Source organism: Haemaphysalis longicornis, unplaced genomic scaffold (assembly GCF_048455015.1).
Source record: "Haemaphysalis longicornis isolate Haplotype H1 unplaced genomic scaffold, Haemaphysalis longicornis Haplotype H1 scaffold_4, whole genome shotgun sequence".
Taxonomy (NCBI): Eukaryota; Metazoa; Arthropoda; class Arachnida; order Ixodida; family Ixodidae; genus Haemaphysalis; species Haemaphysalis longicornis.
In genome coordinates this window covers 74,210,079-74,232,054 of record NW_027526361.1, presented here as the reverse complement: position 1 = coordinate 74,232,054, position 21,976 = coordinate 74,210,079, and the positions used below count along the sequence as shown (strand labels likewise).

Below are 21,976 nucleotides of genomic sequence, written 5' to 3'. Positions count from 1 at the left end.
GCGGCAGAAGATGCACTGAGGGGAGTATTGGCTGGGGAATATTTTGTGCCAGAGCGTGTTGTGGGGGAAGGGGTTTGGAGCTGGCGAAGTATAACTCCTTCTTTGGTGATTTGCTTATGTGGGGGAGGAAACTGTTAGCGGGATAGTCGGTAGTGAGAGAGGATGTCGTTGTATGTTAGCAGGGGTTGGGGCGTATAGTTAGTGGGGTGGTTGGCAGAGGGTTGTGGCTGTCCGCAAAGGCCCGGTGCACTGCTTCTCGAGCGGCAGCATGTGCCGCTTGATTGCCGACTATGCCTAAATGACTTGGTGCCCAGATAATGCAGAGGGCAGGTAGGGAAGTCTTGTTTTCGAGAATATGGAGGGCTGCTGGGGAGAGAGTGCCTCACAGGAAGTTGCGACAAGCCTCTTGAGAATCTGGCAGTATGGTAACGTAGTCGCTCTGTGTTGTGGTGGCGGCCATGGCTATTGCTGCTTCCTCAGCAATGGCGGTGTCCGTGGTGAGGACAGTGTCTGTGGCTACGGTCTTAAATGTATTATTCACCCCTGAAATCGCATAGGCGTTTTTGGTTACGTCGGGAGAGGCATCAGTGTACAGCACATCCTTTTGATTTTGAAATTGTGCCTGAATATAGTTGGCGCGGGCCCTTCGTCTTCAAATGTGAGAGAGAGAAATAATTATTTATTGAAGAGTTTAGCTTCAAACCAAACAGGAGCTGGCTACTCCAGGCATTGGAGTATACAAAAGGTACAATACTACCCCTAAGGAACCACAAGGTTAGATTAAGTACATTGAGACAGCAGCGGCTGTAAGATCACATGTATATATATATATATATTGCTACGGTGCAAAGGGTTTATTTACAGCCGTAAATAGGAATAAGAGCGCTGAAGGAGGCGGCCACCGATCCTGCGGTCAGTACGAGTGCGGTTCGTCGTCCACTTCCTCTTCTGCTCCACCCCTTGACGCATACCCCGCTTGGGGATTGGTCGCGACTAGTTCAAAGCTGTACAGTTTCGAGCGTGACATTTCCCCCTTTGCAGACGAAGCCCGTCGGGCGATGCACGAGGAAGTCACAGGCGAGGGCGGAATGTCTTCAACCGTTCGACGTGGGCGAGTTCAGTTTTGCAGCTTCTCCGTCCAGGGGTCGTTACGCGAGAGATAACGTAGGTGACATCACTCAACCGATCGACGACAACGTATGGTCCCTTGTAATGAGACAAGAACTTGCTGTACAGTCCCGTTTGCGTACAGGCGTCCACAACAATACCATGTCGCCTTTAGCGTACAAAACCGCACGGTGCCGATTGTTGTAAAGACGTTTTGAGCGGCGCTGGGAGGCCAGGGTTCGTAAACGAGCGAGGCGACGAGTTTCTTCAGCGAGACACAGTGTGCGCGAAACGGATGTGTCGTGACCTAAAGAGAAGGGCAATATTGTATCCAGGGTGTTGGGGGGTGTACGGGCGTAGAGCAAATAGAATGGGCTGTAGCCAGTGGTCTCATGTTGGGCCGTGTTATACGCGTATGTGATGAACGGCAAAATCTCATCCCAGTTTTTGTGGCGAGAGTCAACATATATATGTATACATCGCAATCATGTTGGTGAGAGTCCTGTTGGTACGCTCGGTCAAGCCGTTTGTCTGGGGGTGGTAAGGTGTCGAGTGACGAAAATGAGTCGAACAAAGGCGCAGCAAGTCTTCCACAACATCAGCGACGAACTGACGTCCACGGTCGCTGATAAGCACGAGGGGAGCACCATGCCTAAGGATGACGAATCGGAGCAGCAATGTCGAAACGATGTCTGCCTTCGCAGCTTCTACAGCTGCAGTTTCTGCGTAACGCGTCAGGTGGTCAACGCAGACAATGATGTAGCGATTACCTGTCGAAGAGCGTGGAAACGGACCGATTAAATCAATGCCGACTTGGTCGAAGGGGATACAAGAAGGTGTTATAGGCTGGAGTAGCCCAGATGGAATGCTCGTAGGGCGCTTGTAGTGTTGACATCGGAGGCAACTCGACACATATTGTTGAACTTCACGGCGCATTTTCGGCCAGAAGAATCTTTCTTGGGTACGGTGTAAAGTTCTTATGTAACCCATGTGACCGGCAGTAACATCGTCATGCATGGTGCGTAGAACTGAAGCGCGCAAAGGTTTTGGCACGACAAGAAGAAAACGTGCTCCCCAAGGCATGTAGTTATTCTTGTAGAGTAGCGCGTCATGCAATGAGTAGCGCCGGGGAGCCGTAGGGTCAGCAGCAGCAGCGAAGAGGGGCTGGATGCTTGGATCTTTCTGCTGTTCTGAATGGAAGGTAGCAACATCGGGGAAGTCTGTGTCTACTGCTGCAAACAGTCGTCGAAATGGTCTTCCTCCCGATCAGTGCACACATTTGGCCGCCGGGAAAGACAATCAGCGTCTGCGTGCCGACGTCCACTCTTGTAGGCAATAACAAAGTTGTACTCTTGGAGCTTTAAGGCCCACCGTGCTAGTCGGCCGTTAGGGTCACGGAGGCCAGGTAACCAGCACAGCGCGTGGTGGTCGGTGATGACTGTAAAGGGACGGCCGTACACGTACGAACGAAATTTGCTGATCACGAAGATGACAGCCAGGCAATATTGCTCGGTGACTGTGTAATTGCGCTCAGCTTTGCTGAGGCAACGACTGGCGTAAGCGATCGCATGCTCAGCACTGCTATGCCGCTGTATGAGCACTGCACCAAGTCCAACACCACTAGCGTCCGCATGTATTTCGGTGGGAGCGCCAGGGTCAAAGTGGTGAAGGATAGGGCCCGATGTGAGAAGATATTTAAGGTGGGAGAACGAAGCTTCACACTCGGCGGTCCAGGTAAAGGCAGTGTCTTTGTGCAAGAGGCTAGTGAGGGGAGACGCCAAATCTGCAAAGCGGGGCACAAAACGACGGAAGTATGAACAAAGCCCCAAGAAGCTGCGGAGCTCTCGCACTGATTGTGGTGGCTTAAATCTATCAACAGCGGCGATCTTTCGAGGATCCGGTCTCACGTCATCCTCATCAACAAGGTGTCCCAAAACCAGCGTTTGAGTCTCACGAAAACGGCATTTCTTTGAGTTCAACGCCAATCCGGTGCCTTTTAAGCAGCTGAGGACTGTCTCGAGTCGTGCGTTGTGCTCGTGAAAAGTTCGTCCGAAGACTACAATGTCGTCGAGGTAGCACAGACATATGTCCCATTTCAGACCACGCAGAACTGTGTCCATGAACCGTTCGAATGTCGCTGGCGCATTGCAGAGGCCGAATGGCATCACGTTAAATTCAAAACGACCGTCCGGAGTGACGAAGGCTGTTTTTTCTCTGTGGTTTGGGTCCATGGGGATCTGCCAATAGCCGGATTTTAAATTTATTGACGAGAAGTAAGATGCAGAGTGCAGGCAATCTATGAAATCATCAATTCTGCGCAGCGGATAGACGTCTTTTTTGGTGATGGCGTTCAAACGTCAGTAGTCCACACAAAACCTCCAGGTACTATCTTTCCATGGCTTTACCGATGCGCAAACAAACGAGGACGAAGAAGAACCAACACGGACAAGTGCGCTTGTCCGTGTTGGTTCTTCTTCGTCCTCGTTTGTTTGCGCATCGGTAAAGCCATGGATAGATTCCAACTAGGCCGACTCACGGTGTTACTATCTTTCTTTTGTAGGAGGATCACAGGAGCTGCCCATGGGCTGGCTGACTCACGTATGACACATTTTTGTAACATCTCTTTGACTTACTCAGAGATTATCTTTCGCTCAGATGGTGCCACCCTGTAAGGTTTCTGTCGAACGGGGTGCGCCGACCCGGTATCTATAGTGTGACGAGTGCGGGAGGCTGGTAGTGTCGCCTGAGAGACATCCGCTGAGAAATCGAATACAGAGGCATGTCGAGAAAGGATGTCTACCAACGCGTTTCGTTCATCCGAGGAGAGCGACTTGTTAACCATGCTGAGAAGCTTCGAGTTCGGGAAAATAGTGTCAGCCGGAGCAGCCTCATCAGCACATAAAGCGGCGACTGAAATGTGGTCGTTTGCCTCGTACTCGGCCAGCTTCATATCCTGCGGTAACACCAAGCTCTGCGAAGAACAGTTCAGAGCGCACACATAGCTACATCCTCGTTCAACAGATACAACACAATGGGGCACCAAAAGGTCTTTCTTCGCGCAGTTCAGGGAGAGTGGTTCAACTACAGCGTCAAATATGTCGGTGTCACTTCTAGCACTCACTGATACGATCGCCAGGTACCACGCAGGTATAACTGTGTCCTCAGAAACACGCAGAGTATCAGTATTTTCAGTGATATGCGTCTCATCATCGAGTGGAGAGAACCATAAGCTGCGAACAGAAAGTTCGCCCGTCGCGCAATCGACAGTGGCACCGCAATCGCGCAAGAAGTCTATGCCCGAAATCACGTCATGGGTTGACTTGGCAAGAATTGCGAATTTCGCTTTGAACGTCCGTCCCCCAATAGAAACATGGACTGTACACACACCAAGAGGGTGCAGCGGCTCCCCACCGACTCCACGAAATGAGGTTCCCTTGTCCCATTTGAACATCACTTTACGTTGATTGATTGATTGATTGATTGATTGATTTGTAGGGTTTAACGCGCCGACGCAGCGCAGGCGATGAGGCGCGCCGTAGTGGAGGGCTCCGGATTAATTTTGACCACCTGGGGATCTTTATCGTGCGCCGAAATCTCGTACACACGGGCGTTTTTGCTTTTCGCCTCCATCAGAAAAGCGGCCGCCGCGGCCGGGAATCGAACCCGCGACCTCGTGCTCAGCAGCGCAACGCCTTAGCCACTGAGCCACCGCGGCGGGTTCACTTTACGTCCCAGACGATCTTTAAAAGCATTACTCATGATTGAAACCGTTGCACCAGTGTCAACTAAAGCCACTGTAGAAACACCTTCCACGAGCACTTGAACTTTGTTTGTCATCATGAATACTGGTAGAGGTTGTTTATCTATCGAAGGCAGTCCGGAGACCTTACCTCCATCGGTCGCGCCGGCTAGTTTCCCGGCGAAGGGGATGCTACGCGGCGACCAGGCGATGGGGATCGGCGCTGTCGTCCAGCGGGTGGTGTTATGCTGCGATCGGAGTTGGCCGGAGAAGCATTGCGCCGCGAACTGGTCCGAAAGTTGACGGTGGTTATCACAGTAACGGTGAGTAACGGTGGTTATCACAGTTATAAAGTTCCGGGAAGGGTGGAAACGGTGATCATCTAAGCTAGCAGTGTTCACGGACGGATGAAACTCTGTAGAGGCCCATGAACGTCAGGGAGCGTCATCTCGCGAAGCGTAGTAGCCTACCGGTGCACGTCGCATCAGGGCATCGTATGGTAGATGGCAGTCGCAAGTGGTGTCGATGCGATGCACCGATTCGTCATGTCGGCGCAGTTCTTCCCGAACTATTTGCCTTATCGTCGATGACAAGTCCATGGCCTGGGTGTCGTCTAAGCTGGCTATTGTGGTGACGTGTGGCAAGCGACCAAACTTTTGTGCTATGCGACGGGTTTTCAGGGCCTCGAACGCCTGACAATGTCGTATGACGTCCTCTACTGTGTCCAGGCTCTCCTTACTGATGAGGAAAGCATACACGTCTTCATCAATACCCTTAAGAATGTGCCCAACCCGGTCTTTCTCGGACATTGCGGGATTCACAATCCGGCACAATTTCAATACTTCTTCGATGTAGGTCGTGCAAGACTCCCCAGCCACTTGTGCTCGCTGATGTAGAGTCTGCTCTGCTAGCTTCTTTTTTGCCATGGAATCCCCAAAGCACTTCTTCATATCCTCTACCAGCCGGTCCCAAGTGGTTAGCTTGGCCTCGTGGTTTTCAAACCACGTCAGCGCGGTGCCGGTCAAGAATACCTCGACGTTTGCCCGCTTGGCGGCCGCATCCCAGTGGTTAAACTTGCTCACCCGGTCGTAGTGCACGAGCCATTCGCCGAAGTCGTACCCTTCGTTCCCAGAGAACGTACGCGGCTCCCTGTACGGCTGCCAGTTGGCCATCGGCATGGCTTGGACTCTTTGTAGCCCCAGTCAGAGGTACACGCTGCGGGGAGAGACCGGCGACTCGGCGGCTTCGGCGAAGTTCCAGTGGCTCCGTCTTCCTTCAAAGGCTACCCCGCACCTCCACCACAAACTGCTACGGTGCAAAGGGCTTATTTACAGCCGTAAATAGGAATAAGAGCGCTGAACGAGGCGGCCACCGATCCTGCGGTCAGTACGAGTGCGGTTCGTGATCCACTTCCTCTTCTGCTCCACCCCTTGACGCATACCCCACTTGGGGATTGTTCGCGACTAGTTTAACGCTGTACAGTTTCAAGCGTGACAATATATATATATATATATATATATATATATATATATATATATATATATATATATATATATATATATATATATATATATAGAAAATAATGGTTGGCAGTCAAGAAAACCTCGGAAAGCAAAGGGGAGGTTGTGGTGGGTCATAGAAAGAGATGACGAATTTTTTGAGTCGAAAAGAAAGTGGTGAAAAAATGCCCGCCGGGTGGGATCCGAACCCACGACCTCCAGAATACCGGTCTGGTGCGATAACCACTACGCTACCAGCGGGGCTGTTTCCCCAGCACTTTCTCGGGAATTTATGTTAAGGTGTTTTTGTTTCCTGCACTTGGGGTGGCAGCCAGCGCCACTCGGACTACTCGGGGTGAAGGGGACCTTCTTTTTAACCCCCGGGTCGTGACTCGAGTGTCTACGACATGTCGAGAGTGGTCGACCAGCGTTGAACCCTCTTAAGCTCCCTTTGGCACCAAGACTGCCAGAACAGAGGCCCTCGCTAAGCATGTAGCGAATCAGAAAAGGGGAAATGAGGGGCTCCGTGAAATAAGACAGAAAATAATGGTTGGCAGTCAAGAAAACCTCGGAAAGCAAAGGGGAGGTTGTGGTGGGTCATAGAAAGAGATGAAGAATTTTTTGAGTCGAAAAGAAAGTGGTGAAAAAATGCCCGCCGGGTGGGATCCGAACCCACGACCCACCCATCTTCTTCATCTCTTTCTTCATCTCTTTCTATTCTTCATCTTCATTCTATTCAAATTCTTCATCTCTTTCTATGACCCACCACAACCTCCCCTTTGCTTTCCGAGGTTTTCTTGACTGCCAACCATTATTTTCTGTCTTATTTCACGGAGCCCCTCATTTCCCCTTTTCTGATTCGCTACATGCTTAGCGAGGGCCTCTGTTCTGGCAGTCTTGGTGCCAAAGGGAGCTTAAGAGGGTTCAACGCTGGTCGACCACTCTCGACATGTCGTAGACACTCGAGTCACGACCCGGCGGTTAAAAAGAAGGTCCCCTTCACCCCGAGTAGTCCGAGTGGCGCTGGCTGCCACCCCAAGTGCAGGAAACAAAAACACCTTAACATAAATACCCGAAAAAGTGCTGGGGAAACAGCCCCGCTGGTAGCGTAGTGGTTATCGCACCAGACCGGTATTCTGGAGGTCGTGGGTTCGGATCCCACCCGGCGGGCATTTTTTCACCACTTTCTTTTCGACTCAAAAAATTCTTCATCTCTTTCTATGACCCACCACAACCTCCCCTTTGCTTTCCGAGGTTTTCTTGACTGCCAACCATTATTTTCTGTCTTATTTCACGGAGCCCCTCATTTCCCCTGTTCTGATTCGCTACATGCTTAGCGAGGGCCTCTGTTCTGGCAGTCTTGGTGCCAAAGGGAGCTTAAGAGGGTTCAACGCTGGTCGACCACTCTCGACATGTCGTAGACACTCGAGTCACGACCCGGCGGTTAAAAAGAAGGTCCCCTTCACCCCGAGTAGTCCGAGTGGCGCTGGCTGCCACCCCAAGTGCAGGAAACAAAAACACCTTAACATAAATACCCGAAAAAGTGCTGGGGAAACAGCCCCGCTGGTAGCGTAGTGGTTATCGCACCAGACCGGTATTCTGGAGGTCGTGGGTTCGGATCCCACCCGGCGGGCATTTTTTCACCACTTTCTTTTCGACTCAAAAAATTCTTCATCTCTTTCTATGACCCACCACAACCTCCCCTTTGCTTTCCGAGGTTTTCTTGACTGCCAACCATTATTTTCTGTCTTATTTCACGGAGCCCCTCATTTCCCCTTTTCTGATTCGCTATATATATATATATATATATATATATATATATATATATATATATATATATATATATATATATATATATATGTGTGTGTGTGTGTGTGTGTGTGTATAGACAGAACTACGGGCTGGCAGTCAAGAAAACCTCGGAAAGCAGAGGGGAGAATACGGTAAGTCATAAAAAGCGGTGAACATTTTTTTGAGACAGAAAGTGTCTCAAAAACATCAACAGCTCTTTCTATGACCTACCGCATTCTCCCCTTTGCTTTCCGAGGTTTTCTTAACTGTCAACCCTTTTTTCTGTCTTAATTCAACGATCCCCTCATTTCCTTTTCTGATTCGCTACATCCATAGCGAGGGCCTCTGTTCTGGCAGTCTTGATGCCATAGCGAGCTTAAGAGGGTTCAACGCTGGTCGACTTCTCTCGACATGTCGTAGACACTCGAGTCACGGCCCGGGGGTTAAGAAGAATGTCTTCACCCCGAGTAGTCTGAGTGGCGCTGGCTACCACCCCCCAAGCGCAGGAAACGGAAACAAAAAATACCTTCACATAAATACCCGAAAAAGTGGTGGGGAAACAGCCCCGCCGGGAGCGTAGTGGTCATCGCACGAGACCGTTATACTGGAGGTCGTTGGTTTGGATCCCACCCAGTGGGCATTTTTTCACCTCGCTTTTTGTCTCAGAGAAATCTTCATCTCTTTCTATGACCTACCGCATTCTTCTCTTTGCTTTCCGAGGTTTTCTTGACTGCCAAGCCTTATTTCTCTCTTAATTCAACGAGCCCCTCATTTCCTATTCGTATTCGCTACATCCATAGTGAGGGCCTCGGTTCTGGCAGTCTTGATGTCATAGGGAGCTTAAGAGGGTTCAACGCTTGTCGACCACTCTAGTCATGCCGTAGACACTCGAGTCACGGCCCGGGGGTTAGGAAGAAGGTCCCCTTCACCCCGAGTAGTCCGAGTGGCGCTGGCTACCACACCCAAGTGCAGGAAACAAAAAATACGTTCATATAAATACCCGAGAAAGTGGTGGGGAAACAGCCCCGCCGGTAGCGTAGTGGTCATCGCACCGAACCGGTATTCTGGATGTCATGGGTTCAGATTCCACCCCGCGGGCATTTTTTCACCACTTTCTTTCTGTCTCAAAAAAATCTTCATCTCTTTCTATGACCTACCGCATTCTCCCCTCTTCTTACCGTGGTTTTCTTGGCTGCCAACAATTATTTCGGTCCTAATTCAACGAGCCCCTAATTTTCTATTCTGATTCGCTATATATATATATATATTGTGGTACCGGGGTTCTTGCACCCGGCCGCGGTTCCCCAGAAGGACACTGAGCCCCCTCGAACACACCTTTACTTGGAGTCCCGCTATTCCAAGGTACACCGCTCAGCCGATCCGGCTGCACACACGTCGCCCAGCCGAGTCCGCCATGTTCTATCCTCGCTCCTCTCGCGCCACCTCCTCATCCTCAGCCGGCACATGTCCATCCCGTGGGATTGTCCCCCGCCACTATTGCCGGATTACCACAATATATATATATATATATATATATATATATATATATATATGTATATATATATATATATATATATATATATATATATATATATATATATATATATATATATATATATATATATATATATATATATATATTGTAAGATGGGTTTATTTGCGAAGGCAAGGCAGCAGGACGCTCAGCGAAGGCAGTCCGAAGCAAGCGGGGCTGACGGCTGGCTCTCACGCGCTCTTCTCGCGGTCCAGGCTGATGATGATCCCTGTCCGGCTCACTGGTTCTTCATCTTCCTTGAAGCTGTATTATCATGGCCAATCTCCTTGAAAGGGTAGGAGATACTTGTATCTCTTCCGCACTACAATCATCCCCCCGCGGCGAAGGGAGCCACCCTGGCGACTTAGGGGCACGCTACGACAACAGGATCGTAATAACGCTTGAGGCGTTGCACGTGGACTGTCTCGCGGCCTCGGCGACGAAGGTCTGAGGACGGGGTTAGCGGCTCCACGACGTAATTAACAGGTGACGCGCGTTCGACAACGCGGTATGGGCCGTGGTACTTGGATAGCAGCTTGCTGGAGAGACCGGGAGTAGTAGTCGGTATCCAAAGCCATACCAGGGAGCCGGGAGAAAAAGTCGCTTCTGGGCGGTCACCATCACGACGATGTTTTTGGTGCGACTGGTCTTCAGAAGTTAAATCGCGGGCAATCTGGCGGCATTCTTCGGCGTAGCTGCAGAGTCGAGAAATGGTCGTGTGCTCAGAAACATCAGGTCGATAGGGGAGAATGGTGTCGAGAGTGCAGGATGGTTCACGACCGTAAAGAAGGAAAAAAGGGGAGAATCCCGTGGTAGACTGCATCGCGGTGTTATAGGCATACGTCACAAAGGGAAGAATCGTGTCCCAGTTGGAGTGGTCGGAAGAGATGTACTTCGCGAGCATATCGCCAAGAGTGCGGTTAAACCTCTCCGTCATCCCATTCGTCTGCGGGTGGTAGGCAGTAGTGGTGCGGTGAGTCACGTTGCATTTTTCCAGGAGAGCTGCTATCACTTCCGACAAGAAGACACGCCCTCTATCACTTAGAAGTTCACGTGGTGCTCCGTGACGGAGGATGAAACGCTGTAGAAGGAAAGTAGCAACTTCGCTCGCCGTGGCAGCCGGTAGCGCAGCGGTCTCAGCGTAGCGCGTAAGGTGGTCGATAGCAACCACGACCCAACGGTTTCCGGTAGAAGTAGCTGGCAGCGGCCCGTATAAGTCAATACCGACCCGATCGAAAGGTCGCGCTGGACAGGGTAAAGGCTGCAATGGACCGGTTTGTTGCTGAGGCGGAGACTTCCGACGCTGGCAGTCTTCGCAGGCCCGAATAAACTTCATCACGAAGGTGTACATGCCTCTCCAAAAATAGCGCTGTCGCAGTCGTTCGTACGTCTTCAGCACGCCTGCATGGGCACAATGCACATCCGCATGGAAGCTTTCACAAATGGCAGTCCGCAGGTGACGAGGGATCACGAGCAACCATTTGCGTCCTTCTGGGCGATAATTGCGGCGATAGAGCAGTCCATCACGGATGGCGAAGTGCGCAGCCTGACGTCGCAGCGCTCGGGGAGCGGTACACAGCGTAGGATTAGAAAGGAGGTCGCAGAGTGAGGATATCCAGGGATCCTTCCGCTGTTGCCCCGCCATGTCCTCAAATGGTTGGAATGTCGGGGTAGAGTCAATGGCCATGAGCTCTGCCGTATCCGCGCCCAGAGGTGAACGAGAGAGTGCGTCCGCATCATTGTGTTTTCGACCAGACCGATATATCACGCGGATGTCATATTCCTGGAGGCGGAGAGCCCAGCGGGCAAGGCGACCAGAGGGATCCTTTAGTGATGACAGCCAGCAAAGGGCGTGATGGTCTGTCACGACATCGAAGGCACGGCCGTAAAGGTAGGGGCGGAATTTGGCAATAGCCCACACGATGGCCAAACACTCTTTCTCCGTGACGGAGTAATTGGATTCGGCTTTTGTAAGCGTACGGCTCGCATAGGCAACAACGTACTCGTCAAATCCTGGCTTCCTCTGGGCAAGTACAGCTCCCAACCCGACGCCACTGGCGTCAGTATGGATCTCAGTGGGCGCACGAGGATCGAAGTGGCGCAGTATAGGGGGTGAGGTGAGCAACCGACGTAACGTCAAAAAGGCTGCCTCGCATGCAGGAGACCAGGTGGACAAGTCATGGCTTCCGCCGAGGAGCTTGGTCAGAGGTGCAATAACCGATGCAAAATTTGGAACGAATCGCCGGAAATAACAACAAAGGCCAATGAAACTGCGCAGGGCTTTTAGAGTGGTCGGTTTCGGGAAGTCGGCCACAGCTTGTAGCTTAGCAGGGTCAGGGAGAACACCGTCCTTTGAGACCACATGACCTAGAATTGTCAGTTTTCGGGCCGCGAAATGGCACTTCTTTAAGTTTAGCTGTAGACCAGCATCTGTTAGGCAATGCAAAACTTGCTCTAGACGAGTAAGATGGGTGTCGAAATCGGGAGAAAATATAACGATATCGTCCAAGTAACATAAACAAGTTTTCCACTTGAGGCCACGCAAAATGTCGTCCATCATGCGCTCAAAAGTGGCGGGCGCATTACACAACCCGAACGGCATTACGTTAAATTCGTATAATCCGTCGGGGGTCACAAAGGCGGTTTTTTCACGGTCATCGTCTGCCATCGGCACCTGCCAATAACCGGAGCGTAGGTCCAGCGATGAAAAGAACTCAGCTCCTTGCAGATAGTCTAAGGCATCGTCGATCCGGGGCAGAGGGTAAACGTCTTTCCGAGTGATCTTGTTAAGTCGGCGGTAATCCACACAAAAACGGATAGATCCATCTTTCTTCGTAACAAGCACGACTGGAGAAGCCCAAGGGCTATTAGATGGTCGAATTACGCCTCGCTGGAGCATCTCATCAACGTGGCTATCGATGACGGAACGTTCTTTGGCCGAAACGCGATACGGTCGCTGGCGCAAAGGACGATGAGAGCCAGTGTCGATTCGATGAGAGACGGTTGATGTGCGACCCAAAGAAGTCTTCTGACAGTCAAAGGTAGATTGAAAACGCTGAAGAAGGGTCAGAAGCTGGTCGCGCTGAACAGGATCGAGACTGTCGTCTACGGCGGTAACGAAGGCAGCAGTGTAAAAAGGTAGAGGTCGGCTCATTGAATTGATCGACAGAGGGGCTAACACATCCGGGAAGTCGACGAGGTGGCTATCAACAGCTTCCACACGCCCAAGGGACTCACCACGAAGCACAGTTAATGGGGAAGGAGATGCATTGCAGACAGCCATAGTGCCTGCCCCATTCTCGATAGTAAGGACGGCATAGGGGAGAGAGGTACCTTTGCGGTGGGAAAAAAGATTAGAGGGCGTGAACACGACTGTTGCCTCGGAAATTGTGTCACAGGTCACTGGTATCAGAACAGCAGAAGCTGGCGGAATCGTGCAATCGTTGGCGGCGCATAGCTTAGAAGAAAGTGGAATACTGTCCTTTTCGGAGTCAAACAGAGGAAGTAAAGCAAGCTCGGCACGGGCACAGTCAATAATGGCGCTATGACTTGACAAGAAGTCCCACCCTAAGATGATGCGATGGGAACAAGAGGGCAGGACGAGGAACTCGATGATGTAGAGCTCATTTTCTACTAAAATCCGGGCGGTGCAAACTGCGATGGGCTCGACGTGGTGCGCTGTGGCAGTACGGAGACGAAAACCGGAAATTGGCGTCCTCACTTTTCTTAATTGGCGGCAAATCTCTTCGTCCATAACTGATACAGCAGCTCCTGTGTCAACCAAGGCGCAAGTGGGGATTCCTTCCAAGTCTACTTCAATCGTGTTCGCAGGGGACAGACAAGGGCTTCGGTATTTCGACGGCGCCGCAGTTCTTGCCTCCGGAACTGCGGCGATTAGTTTTCCTCCGGGGCAGTCGGACGACGCCGCATCGGCGAGATGGAACGGCGTCGAGGAGAGACGGACCGACGGGCACCAGAAGAGAGTTCGTCACGAGAAGGCGGAGAATCGGGCGGCTCAGCATGGGCGTCGTTGTAAGGGCGGTAAGGAACATACGCGTTATCAGCGTAGGCTGGCCGCCGGTAAGCGTCTCCTGGCGGCGGAATCCCACGGCGGCAATAACGTGCGACGTGGCCAGGAATTCGACAAGAGAAACATATTGGCCGGTTATCAGGCGTTCGCCAGGGGTTGGTGTGGAGCGGCGACGGGCGAACCTGAGTAAGATGTGGCGGCGGCTGTGGGCGGCGTCGAGGCACATAAGCGTGAGCCGGGGTCCGTGCCGCAACTTCAGCGTAGCAAAGTGGCGGTGTAACAGGCAAGGGCTCGGGAGCAGCTGAAATGGCGTCAGCGACTTGCGCTCGAATTATTTGATGGAGTGGCGACGACTGGGCAGGATCTTGTGTCGGCGACGACTGCTGCGGTAAACAAGGCAAGAGAGAGATCTGCCGGGCGACCTCCTCACGAATCAGCTCTTTGATGCGCCGCAGCAGGGACGGGTTTCCGTCGACTTCCAGCGCACAGAGTGGGTCGTCACGCTGCGACAGTCGGCGACGAGTCAAGGTGCGCTGCCTGCGCAACTCTTCATAACTTTGGCACAGGCTGACGACTTCGCTTACGTTTTGGGGATTTTTCGCAAGCAGCATCTGGAACGCGTCCTCGTCGATGCCTTTAAGGATGTGCTTGACGGTGTCTTGCTCAGGCATCGATGGATTCGCGCGTCGGCAGAGATCTACCACATCCTCAATGTAACAGGTAAAGGTCTCACCGGCCTGTTGAGCCCGCTCTCTTAAGCGCTGCTCCGCGAGAAGCTTGCGCACAGCTGGGCGGCCGAATACACGAGTAATGTTCGTCGTAAATGCGGTCCACGTTGACCTATCAGCTGGGTGGTTCAGAAACCATTGTTCAGCCACGCCCCTCAAGGAGAAACCCGCGTTACTGAGCTTCGTGACCTCGTCCCACCGATTGTAAGCGCTTACTCGCTCAAAAGAAGAAAGCCAGTCCTCGACGTCCTGGTCGTCGGCGCCACTGAACTGCGGGGGGTCACGCTGGCGGATCGCGCCGGAGCAGATGACAGCCGGCGGGGAAGGTGGCGCGGTGTGTTGGGCATCACCAGGCATGGTTGACTCAGTGGGAGATGGTAGGGTACGACTGCGGAGCTCCAGTCTCGAGGGTAGACGGGATGAGCTGAGGCGGAGAACCCGCACACTCCACCAAACTGTAAGATGGGTTTATTTGCGAAGGCAAGGCAGCAGGACGCTCAGCGAAGGCAGTCCGAAGCAAGCGGGGCTGACGGCTGGCTCTCACGCGCTCTTCTCGCGGTCCAGGCTGATGATGATCCCTGTCCGGCTCACTGGTTCTTCATCTTCCTTGAAGCTGTATTATCATGGCCAATCTCCTTGAAAGGGTAGGAGATACTTGTATCTCTTCCGCACTACAATATATATATATATATATATATATATATATATATATATATATATATATATATATATATATATATATATATATATATATATATATATATATTTATATATATATATATATATATATATATATATATATATATATATATATATATATATATATAGCGAATCAGAATAGGAAATGAGGGGCTCGTGGAAAATAAGTCAGAAATAAGAATTGGCCGGTAGCGTAGTGGTTATCGCACCAGACCGGTATTCTAGAGGTCGTGGGTTCGGATCCCACCTGGCGGGCATTTTTTTTCTAAACTTTCTTATTTTCCAAATTCTTTATCTTGACCTACTACATCCTCTCCTTTGCTTTCCGAGGTCTTCTTGACTGCCAATTCTTAATACTGTCTTATTTTCAACGAGCCCCTCATTTCCTATTCTGATTCGTTACATGCATAGCGAGGGCCTCTGTTCTGGCAGTCTTGGTGCCATAGGGAGCTTAAGAGGGTTCAACGCGGTTAAAAAGAAGGTCCCCTTCACCCCGAGTAGTCCGAGTGGCGCTGGCTACCACCCCCAAGCGCAGGAAACAAAAACACCTGAACATAAATACCCCAGAAAGTGGAGGCTAAAGTAACCCCGCCGGTAGCGTAGTGGTTATCGCACCAGACCGGTACTCTGGAGGTCGTGGGTTCGGATCCCACCTGGCGGGCATTTTTTCTCCACTTTCTTATTTTCCAAATTCTTTATCTTGAGCTACTGCATCCTCCCCTTTGCTTTCCGAGGTCTTCTTGACTGCCAATTCTTATTTCTGTCTTATATATATATATATATATATATATATATATATATATATATAAGACAGATATATCTTATATATATATATATAAGACAGATATGTCTTATATATATATATAATCCGCCGGAAAACGGCGGATTTTTTCTCGACTTATATTTTCGCTTATTTATCAATGAATCAAAGAAACGTGACAAGCACACGTCATTCGGCCCTACTATATATTTCGAAAAAAGCCGAATAGCACTGGCAATGACGACTGCAACCTTGATATGTATCTTTACCGAGTCCCTCGTCCCGTATCTCTCTGTTCTGCTACATGCATTACGAGGCACTGGCTCCAGCAGTTCGGATATGCCAATTGCTAACCCCGACCTCCGACCACGTTCTACGTGGCGGCCGCTGGGAAAGAAAGACGTTCTACGTCTCCCGCGGTAGTCGAGGGGCGGCGCTAGTTGACCGGCCTCAGAGCTCTTGTAAATATAAACCCCCACTTTAAAGTCGAGAGAGAAGCCGCTGTGGGGATAGCGTAATGGCTAACGCACCGCACCGGTTATGCGGAGATGTGGGTTCGAGTCCCGCTCCCGGAAAACGGCGGATTTTTTCTCGACTTATATTTTCGCTTATTTATCAATGAATGAAAGAAACGTGACAAGCACACGTCATTCGGCCCTATTATATATTTCGAAAAAAGCCGAATAGCACTGGCAATGACGACTGCAACCTTGATATATATATATATATATATATATATATATATATATATATATATATGTGTGTGTGTGTGTGTGTGTGTATCATTCTTCACAGCAGCGGAATATAGTAAAAATACTATATACATCTATATAGAAACAATATCCACGATCCGACACAGATAATTTCGCCAATATACATAACACCCTTACGACCTAACGAGGCGGCAACCAGTACAGACCTACCGCCGTGGATCCAAGAAGCAGTGGGCCGTTGTGACAAGGACACCCAACTATCAGCCGTCCAGCAGGCCATGGCGGCCCTCGAAAAGCAGCACCAGAGCGAAAGCTGCGGGGCGACGCCCTCCCTTATGGTGCAGTGACGTCCAACCCCGTAGGGAGTAGCGAAGGGGTGGTCCTGGTAGGGGTGACGTCGGGATCGACGAGTGGCTACATCCAGGCGCAGTGACACACTGTGTCTGTTGCAGGCATTCAACAAAGTCTTTCTTCTTTCCTTCCTTCCTTGTGTGTTTCCACACCCACTCGGAGGAATGTGCACGCATTTAATAGTGTTCCCACATTTTCGTCACTTGAAAAAACTTCTTTAAGGCATGGAAGGCTTTCGGTTTGGTTGCGTACAATGTCCAACGAACGCAACAGTTTCGGCAAAGGTAGGGGTGTCCGATATAGCAGGCTAAGCTTGTCACTTATTTTTTCCGCTCGGTCGCATATAAAGGGTACTCAAGCAGGACATGATGCGCATCTTCACTTTGGTGTCCACAAGCAGAGCAGGTGTCGTCAGCGAAAATTACAAACTGAAGCAATTGACTTAGCAACGTTGTTGTTACTCCTGAACTCTTGCGCAGAGGTCACATTTCACGACAACTTTTGTTTTGTTGGGGGGTCTACTTGCCTGAATCGTGCAGAGTTATTCGCTGAATCTACGCCGTTTGGTGCGATGAGCCAAACCAACAAATCTGCCGAAACTTCGTATCATTGCTGTGGAAAGTGCCATCTCGTCGTCATTGAAGGAATGAATGAACATCCACTGCACAGTGCTTGTTCCCATGAAAGATGTGAGTAACCGGCACCACTGCTGCGAACGTTGTTTATATCTGTTTGCAGTCACGGCAAATGATGAGGACTCCCAAATAATTCTTAAAGAGAAGCCCAAAGTTACCACGAATAAAAACTGACTGTCAAATGCCTCCTGCGTGCGAAATTTTAGCCAGGGCAAGGGAGCAGTAACGCCGAAATGCTTTTCTCTATTTTCTGAGCGGCTGTTTGTGAAAGCGCAGCAAGCGTATTAATTGGTAGCAAAAAAATAGATTATCCATATGAATGATATTTGTACTTTTTTTCTCGTGTTTCCAGTGCATTATTTGCGATTATCACAATGCTAAGATTTGTCCTGCTGCGGTGGGTATGTTTACTTGCGTACACTCGCTTGTTTTGCTTTGTACAGGTCTATCATCTGCTTAGATTAAACATGGGTCAACGCAGGACAAATGTAAGAATACGTCTGGCAGGACAAGATTCTGAAATCATCTCATGATGCTTTCCTAAAAGGGCTGACAACAGGATTGGCTGCGCTCCCGGGAAAGCAGGCCCGTTTGATCCTTGCACATACTGGCAGCAACGAACGAGCTCCGTCCAAGGTGCGGCTGATTACTTCCGATCAAAAAATGGGAACAACGCTAACTTCCACTCTGAAGTAGATGGCAAATAATTTGAGAAGTGGGTCACACAGAAACTTTTGCCAAACATTTGGACCAATAGTGTTGCTGTTATGAGCAGTGAGCCATACCGCAGAGTATTGCAAAAGTACTTACCAAGTTCACGCGAAAAGCTGATATTCAGCTTTGACTCACAAAGAAAGGTGTTCTGTGTTCACAGGACATTGTGAGAGCCGAACTGCTGGAACTTTCGCAAAAGGTGGACACACCCAGCATTGTGTACCACATCGTCACCTTGCCGGCTGCCCACACCCATGATGTGCTTCGTGCACCACCATACCACGGCGACTGCAACCCAGGTGAAGCCAGGTGAAGGGGTACACCGCAAGATGTAACACGGGTTTCACTTTGGCTGAAGTTGATAAGCTCCTGCCGGAAGCACTCGGGTCTGTAAGCCAAAAAACTAGCAAAACTGCTGCGCTCATGTAGAGCAAGTTGAGGCTGAAGCGTGGCAACGTGACATGGTTGTAGACAGTGAAATTTAACTTGTTTCGGCATTTGTGGTTCGTGCAACTCCTCCTCTGATGACTCGAGTGCTCATTTCCGTGATGAAGAGTTAGGTAGCATCAAATAACTTGTTCGACTTCCCAGGAATGTGTAACCTGTCTGGGGCGGCTTCGTTCACTAGGGTCAACTGGCTGATTTGGAGCATGGACACCTTTCTATCCAGCCTATTCGTGCTGCTTCGTGCTGAGCCCATTTCCCTGCAGGCTTTGTTATGATAACGAAGCAAACTCCGTTTCCTTGTCGTGGGTTTTTGTTTGTGAGGTTTAACATCTCAAAGTGACCCAGCCTATGAGGGACAATGCAGTGTAGTTCTCCGGATACATTTATGCAACCAGGGTTACTGGAGACGCATTATCTTCCAGTACTTGCTGCCTCCATGAAAATGCAGCCGAAGCGGTCGGGCTCTAACCCACACACTTGGGATCAGGAGTGAAGCACCGTCACCTCTGGGCCACTGCGGCGAGACCCGTTTGGTTTCCTCTCCTATCACCTTGTTGAAATTATTGTGCTTTTTAACAGTACATTATCAACCTAGGCCAGCTTAATCAAAAACTTAAAAAAGGAAACGCTCGCTAACTGCCAGTAGAAAAGAGTAGGTGATACCGAAATATCAAACAGCACGACAGATGTTCCGAAAAATGTCTGTGGTCCAAACGCCACCGAACCAACAGCATCCAAAGAGGCGTTTGACTGGAACGCCAAAGAGATAAAAATGATCGGTGCCAGCAAGGAATGACCTTGTTTAATGTTCTCTCGTAAAATATATACAGCCTGAAAAATCACATGGCTTCTGCAAGAACGGGGTGCAAAAATGGAAACAAAGGAAGAAATGAGGACCCACCAGAACATCGACCCGAGGTGCTCTCATATAAAGAATTTTTTTTGTTTTTGAAACCACGAAAGTCGGCCTCCTGTAGCAATATCTGTGTATTGCATGCAGTCGGTATTGCACCTGTACGCATTTATGTACGACAGCAAACCTTCCAATGTTGAGGTAATGAATGAGGTAATGGTATGAACCAACAACATATCATTTCCTTATCATGGGAAAGAGGGCCATATCAAGGTTCTCTGCGTAAAACCAATTGACCCATCAATTTAAATATACTTCTTTTCTGGCAAATATCAGCCAAGCCTAAAGAGGAATTTTTTTTATGACAACAAGGAATGTAACTCTTGCTTGAGGGGAAGAAACATTGTAGTGAAGAAATAAATCACGCAAAAGAATTCACAAAAAATTCTGCATATATTCAAACAGGAAACAGACGATTAACAAATATAGAATATGTTCTATGCGTTACTGTGCCAGAAACCAGTATTCCACTTTACAGAAATCTTCTATCTGAACTTTCTAGCGAATCACAAATGATGCGTTACTCGCAGCAAGTGTTTCGGGCTGCTCAACAGGCCAGCGCCAAAGTCGGTCCCACACTGTTCTGGTAAAAGCTGATTCCGCCGCTCTGCTGGCCGCATGATAAAATCCATAACATGCCCAGTGTTCTAAGCAGGAGCCCAGAAAGGAGTGAACCTCTTCGGCAAAGGCGAAAAGGAAAATCATGTGCAGCTTTCCCGCTCATGGCAGTCCTTTCAACAGTGATTACTCTGCAATTTTTTAGCGAAATGAGATGTTCTTTTGCACAGTTAATATTTGGGGTGAATACTTGCTTTGTGCACAGTTTCAAGTCGCGCACGTTGCGCGACTGGGTTCCTGCGCCATGGGAACTATCCCATAGAAATGCATGGGGAGTTAGATTTGACAGCGAATTACACAAACAAATAGTCACAAACCTGAAATCTTCTTTTTGCGTTCTAATCTTCACGTTGGCTTCTAGCTTATGCCAAACATCATTTTTCTACAGTGGTTTTGCTAGGTTCCCGAAAGGTAGTAATTTTGAGCGAGAAAGCTGGGTATGGCAGACGAACAGCTGTCGTTAACCCAGCCTGGGTAGAGCAGCTCTGCTAACTAGCCAATGAATTAACGTCATCTTCTTACGCTAAGCTCTCACTTCCATCAACACGGCAAAACGCCAATGCTACTGAATCGCGACAAAATCCCCATTGCTGGTAAATCATCGGTGCGAGGTCAGGGGGTTTCAGCCCGCACAAATGAGCACGGTATGCATATGATGAACAGATACGTTCAGTTCATTTTCGGAAACGCGTAGTGTTTAAGTTATCGGGAACCAGACGAGATTTCGAATTCACCTCATAGAAAACGTGATAAAAACTCCAAAAACTAATTTCGGCATGTGGATCTGGACCCATACACTTCAAACGTAGGTGTCGTCTCTCCGGAGCGACGCATTACTCCACACAGCCACAAAGCAGCGCGGAGCGATACACCTCTCCTTTTTTTCTTTGCGGACTACTGGGGTAGCCTTCACAGCGTTGACCTTGATGTATGAAACGGAGTATGGCTTGATTGAGTGTATCATTGCAGATTAACGTGGCGGCGGCGGGTACACATGTAGAACATGATAATATGTAAGGGAGAGAGAGAAAGTGAGTGAGAAGGAGGCAGCATTTTTCACAACCTGAAGGGCGAGTATAATCCAGTAAAGTTTTACTCGCCGCTTATAACCTGACGAGCAGGAATTACTGCTACTGCTTTTGTTGAAACTATTGTCAGATACGCTAAAGCCAACGTCACGCGTTTTTTGCCGTGTTATATAATGCAGTCGTTGTATACTAATTAACATTAATGTTTTGTTGGTAGGCGGGGGACTTAATACGCCCGCAGAAACCAATAAAGGTCTAGTATAACTTCTAGGAATTCTGACGTTCAGTACTCTAGCAGCATTACACGGCCAAGGCTTACGGCCCCCTCCTTATCGCCGGTGCCTATGACAAAGAGCCATCTCTTTAGTTTTAAGGGTACATTGCGGACCGTTCACAGTTGCTGCAACGAGTAATAAATGCTGTGAGCTACAATTTTTTATCCTTTATCACAATATGTTTTCTGCGTCTAAGGAGTGATTGAGCTTTGTTAATGAACCATACCTGTGCTACAAAATCTGTCAAAAGGTTTAAAATTTCGGTGTATACTCACACATTACACTCGTATATTACAAGATTTTGCAAAAAAATCTCAAGGCCATTTTTTGCGAGTCAGACCTGCAGGGTATCATAAGCCTTAGGCATACGCCCATATATGCAATATGGCTATTCC

At 49.4% G+C, this 21,976-nt stretch overlaps 1 protein-coding gene across 1 annotated transcript; it reads right to left on the bottom strand.

Moving 5' to 3' along the window:
* Nucleotides 1–382: 382 nt before the first annotated feature.
* On the bottom strand, nucleotides 383–15,047 carry LOC144179793 (uncharacterized). The gene is made up of 4 exons (XM_077708229.1): nucleotides 13,883–15,047; nucleotides 5,806–6,003; nucleotides 4,998–5,094; nucleotides 383–543 (listed from the first exon to the last, which is right to left on the bottom strand). Exons 1-4 carry the CDS (start codon nucleotides 14,783–14,785, stop codon nucleotides 383–385), a joined length of 1,359 nt encoding a protein of 452 aa, XP_077564355.1. The 5' UTR covers nucleotides 14,786–15,047.
* Nucleotides 15,048–21,976: the final 6,929 nt, after the last annotated feature.